Raw genomic sequence first — 5,000 nt, 5'->3', positions numbered from 1 at the left:
CAGACTCTCTCTCCCATTCTCTCTCTTTCTCTCTCTCTCCTCTTGAACCCACTCCATTAACCCCACCAGGGCCCATTTGCAGCTTCTCGCCCACTCCACCCCACCCCACCCCACCCCACCCCGCCATCCACCCTCCGTCCCTCCACCCCTGCCTCCCCTTGGCTTGCAGCCCTCTCTCCCTCACCCAGCCCTTCTCCTAGGATTAAGCCTCTCACGTAGCCCCCCCAGGCAGATCTGAGACAGCCCTGACCTTACCACTCCCCCCCCCCCCCCCCCTGTTGAGTGTCGGGTAGTGTGAGGGGGGGGGAGGTGAGGAGAAGGGCAGACGTCTGTGCCAGGAGCAGCTTGGTGCCTGCGGCGCCACAAGGGGTGCCATCTTTACGGGCGCCCTCACTCTCCAGCCCCTAATGTGAGAAGTCAGAGGCGTGATGTGATGTAGTCTGTGGAGATGATCCCCACACACACACACACACACACACACACACACACACACACACACACACACACACACACACACACACACACACACACACACACACACACACACACACACACACACACACACACACACACACACACACACACACACACACACACACACACACACACACACACACACACACACACACACACACACACACGAACTCCTGTGAGATCTGTATCAGCGTTCCCAGATCTGCCTTCTGAAAAAGCCAATAAAAAGGGCTCCATGTTGGGGCCCACTGTTCAGGCCGAGGGGTAAGCAAAGGCATCCTGCTGCAGTGTACTGTACCGTGATGGGTTCTGCTTGATCTGTAACATATGCATGGGATCTACAGGCATTCACCATGGCTCTCCTCTGGCCGTCTGCCAAAAACAACTGGCTTGGGGGAATCACTCTGAAACTCTGATTTATGGCCTCTCCCCGACCAAGTCCAAACCTGACTGCATATGAACTCCTCAAAGCCATTTGTTCTGGGCACATATCCGACTCCTCCACCCCTCCGGTACTGCAGCAACGTCATACCTCAAGTGTCTTAGTGTTGCATCAGGCCTGGCCTCCCCACACACCGTGGGGGAACGCGCTGGCCCGGAACTGGTAAGGATATGGCACACGCCTACCGCACCAGGGCCAGATCAACTCCACAACCAGCTGCACACACAGTCATGAGTGACTGGAGGCAAATAAACAGCAGCCAGATGCAACAGCAACGTTTGGACTTGCTTTATATTGCAGAGTTCAATGATGCGCTTCACAAGTAGATTCATCTTATTATTATTACTACATATGACCAAACCTAAGACGACACCTAACCCTGACCCTAGTTAACTGAGCACTAAGTGTATTGTAACAAAACGCACTGTAACAGAATACTCAATATAAAGTGTGGCTCTAGGGGAGCAGTATAAAAGAACTGTGGTGCTCAGAGTCTCTAGTTTGGATGTTAATTACCTGCAACATGCTGAGGCTTCATTGGGCCCGCTTTCTTCAGGAAACTCTCCCCACTCTCAAAGGCCATGATTGGCTCGTGAGGAATGTCACTCTCCGACTTGTCCCGCCCACCACCATTGCTGCCGCAGTGATTGGACAGCTGGATGATCTCCTCGAAGTGGGTGGTTTCGGTTTTGCCCGACAGGCCGTTCTCGTGCTTGGCAGGCTGGACTCCGTTCACCACCGAGGAGCTGAGGAAGAGGAAGAGGGGGGGGGGGGGGGGGGGTTTGGAACAGGCCCACAATGCATTTGAGTCCTGATTGCAAAACACTTCTGGGCATCTTGAATCTGATTCAAAAGGGGGAAGCGCTCCACTACTTGGAAGTAATGAATTTTGACTTTTGGCTCAGAGAATAATTAGTCTCAGAATTTTGATCGCATCATAAAGAACTGAGAATACTATGAATCGAATGTTCTTGGGCACAACACAAAGGAGTCTGCTTAAAAGGACTGGCAACCACCTTAGAAAGCCTCTTGTGTAGTTATTTCATATGTAATAGAGGTCGTTATTAACAGTGGTTATATAATAGTATTTATTACCATTCTAGACACTGAGACTCGGGATTGTGTCACAGGGGAGTTGGATGTGGCAGCTTACGTACAAGAATGACTCCTTTGTCTCAGAGCAATAATATCGTGGCTATCGCCACAGGACCACACAAGAGTGTTTGAGCTTCACTTATATTTACATCTGTTCAACGTTCTCCTTTTTAAGTTTCAGGATGTAAGCAGGGTTTTCTGTGTGGGTTGGTAAAAGCAAAGGCTTGCAGAAAGCTTGATTAGTGGGCCGTCCAGTTTGGGTTCCGGCCATTTTTCAAACTCGCCATGGTGGTCTACTCTACTCTGGTCATACATGAGCCCACACATATAAACACACACACAGAGAGAGAGAGAGAGAGAGAGAGAGAGAGAGAGAGAGAGAGAGAGAGAGAGAGAGAGAGAGAGAGAGAGAGAGACGCGCACACACACACACAGACAGACAGACAGACAGACACACAAAGACAAACACACAGACAGAGGCACATGCACACACACACAGACAGACACACACACACACGTCTAAGAGAGCCATTTTTATAAGGTATTGTGATTGGTCGAGAGGGTGAGCATGTCCTGTTTACCTGTCGTTAGCGCTCAGGGGCTGCTGCTGCTGAGTCTCATCTGGGCTTGGCTGGTAGTCAGCTGCAGCTTGGATAGAGAGAGAGAAATAAATAAATAAATAAATAAATAAATAAATAAATAAAAAACAAAGAAAGTATAAAAGGAAGGGATGAATGAAAAAGAACAGAATGAAATGAAAAAAACACTAAACAACCAACATCATTCAGAACAAATGAGAAGAATGAAAGGAGGCCCTCCAAACCACGACGTCTCCAAATGCCAAGGTTGCATAAGAGTCCGAGTGTGTGTTCTCTTCCTCAGAGCTCACAGACGGGCTAAGAGACCATGTTTGTGTTCTCTTCCTCAGGGCCACCACTGGGCTGAGTGCCCTCACGCTGGACTACAGACTGGAGCCCACGGCTAAAGGACACCACAGGAACACAGCAATGTAGAGAAGATGCGTGCCTGGCCACTGCACTCTGAATGGAGGCAACTGCTGAACTCGACTGTTGCTTCATGTCTGCTTGTCTCTTTTGATTTCACACTTTCAGGATGTCTACCTTTCTCTCGCTCTTCCTCGGTCTCTCTCTCTCCATTCCTCCCTCCCCCTCATTTCTGCCATCTCTCCCTTTCTCTCTAGCTCAAGGGTTCCAACTTACTGTAATCTAAGAACCACCATTGAGTGAGTACGCGGGTGAGAGATTCACATGTATAGAACATAGGCACTATTTTTGGTCTTTGCGTCAGTTCTTTCCGATTGAAACTCATTGCAAATTGTGGCTTTGACATGCAAAGTACATCCACTAAGATGGGCTGAGGGGGAATGAGAGATGGAGAGAGAGAGAGAAGGAGGAGGAGGACAGAGAGACATAAATAAAGATGGACAGTCTGCACACAGGGGAGAGATCCAGAGAAGACTGGTCATTCTCTTCCTTCTAATGGCAGCACTTAGGGACTAGCGTGCCATCTTGGCCTCACAAAGCAACCACAAACTTTAGCATATCCATACACACACAACCACATTCTCTCTCTGTCACACACACACACACATACACACAACCACATTTTCTCACTCGCTCTCTCACACACACACACACACTCTCTCTCTCACACACTCTCACACACACCAATTTTCAATTTTGAGGCATAAGGGGATGATTCAGGGCATTTCTGCCTTATGAGTCAGTAAGGGTATGCTTCCATGTCCAAAAACTCTGGGACAGTGGCAGTGCTGATTCATTGTAAAACTGGCAATATTATCCTCAGCACAAGCACTTGGAGAGAAAGAGAGAGAGAGAAAGAGAAAGAGAGAGATCCCCCAAGAAATCTTCCCCTAAGGCTTGGGAGAAAGCCCGCTGAATCACTAGCACTGAAATGCTTGAGCTGGTTTGGTCAGAAAGGGGAACCTTGCTTTAGCTTTGCTGGCCTTGGGTGTGATCAAGCCAAAGAAAACAACTGGACTCAAAAAACAGGACAAGAAACGCCCGTTTTTAACAACATTTCTCATCTAAAAATAACTCTCTGGAATAGCACCCTGGGAACACAGGGACACACAATCTCGAACATTTGTGTTTTTTAACAACTGAACCCATGGCAGTAGCCAAAAGGGTGTGGCTCACCTTTGGTGCTCTCGGGGTCTGGTATGGCGTCTTTGCCGTTAACTTGTGGAGGCGAGGGCGGCTTGGAGTCCTTTGGCTACGGTAGCGAGAAAGGAAGGGAGAGGAGAAATGTTTACATCAGACTAAACTGCTACCAGAACCAATGCAGTCATAGCTGAGGGAGTGTGAGCAGAAGCTAGTCTCTCCACTGTGAGAGAGATGTCTGCGTGTTTGAGTGTGTGTGTGTGTGTGTGTGTGTGTGTGTGTTCGTACCTTGTCTCTCCACTCTCAGAGAGCTGTGTGGAGTGGTTCATACCTTGTCTCTCCACTGTGAGAGAGCTGTGTGTGTGTGTGTGTGTGTGTACATGTGTGTGTGTTCGTACCTTGTCTCCAGTGCCGTCTGTTTTGCGTGTTCTCTTCATGATCTCCTCCAGACGCTGTGGTGAAATAAAAACAGGAGCAGAGAGAGTGAGTCATACTGCTGTGGTGTGTGTGTGTGTGTGTGTGTGTGAGTGTGTGTGAGAAAGAGAAAGAAAGAAAGAGAGAATGGTGCTCGCATTCCATATGAACTGCTCATTCCCACAAAACCTCTCCAGCACACAAGAACACACACACACGCACTAAGAATCCCATAATACAGTATATGCATGGAAACAGATGCATACTGGTGCACACATGCCCTAGCAAATGGCATAAATACACATCCATGCTGCCAGAACAAAGCCAATATTCAAACAGATAGGCCTCTTCTGTTTGACCACTTCAGTCCTTCTCTCGTGTTCACTCCTTCCTCCCTGATCATTACCAGTCCTGCTGCACCCGTGTGGGAA

At 48.7% G+C, this 5,000-nt stretch overlaps 1 protein-coding gene across 6 annotated transcripts in view; it reads right to left on the bottom strand.

Annotated features, from left to right (window-relative positions):
• The window catches only part of map7d1a (MAP7 domain containing 1a), a 61,144-nt gene that overhangs the window by 3,050 nt on the left and 53,094 nt on the right, over positions 1 to 5,000 (bottom strand). For 5 of the 6 annotated variants that reach the window (XM_076280470.1, XM_076280473.1, XM_076280474.1 and 2 more), the window contains 4 exons: positions 4,554 to 4,607; positions 4,192 to 4,267; positions 2,593 to 2,659; positions 1,433 to 1,662 (listed from right to left, as the gene is read on the bottom strand). In XM_076280470.1, coding sequence (XP_076136585.1) covers positions 1,433 to 1,662; positions 2,593 to 2,659; positions 4,192 to 4,267; positions 4,554 to 4,607 — 427 coding nt within the window. The remainder of the gene's footprint in view (positions 1 to 1,432; positions 1,663 to 2,592; positions 2,660 to 4,191; positions 4,268 to 4,553; positions 4,608 to 5,000) is intronic. The other variant, XM_076280471.1, reaches the window with a different exon arrangement.

Source organism: Alosa pseudoharengus, unplaced genomic scaffold, assembly GCF_046254945.1.
Source record: "Alosa pseudoharengus isolate Yale_2024_CS ecotype anadromous, Long Island Sound unplaced genomic scaffold, YU_APseudo_1.1 YU_APseudo_1.1_scf_12, whole genome shotgun sequence".
Lineage (NCBI taxonomy): Eukaryota > Metazoa > Chordata > Actinopteri > Clupeiformes > Clupeidae > Alosa > Alosa pseudoharengus.
This window is presented reverse-complemented; position numbering and strand designations above follow the sequence as displayed.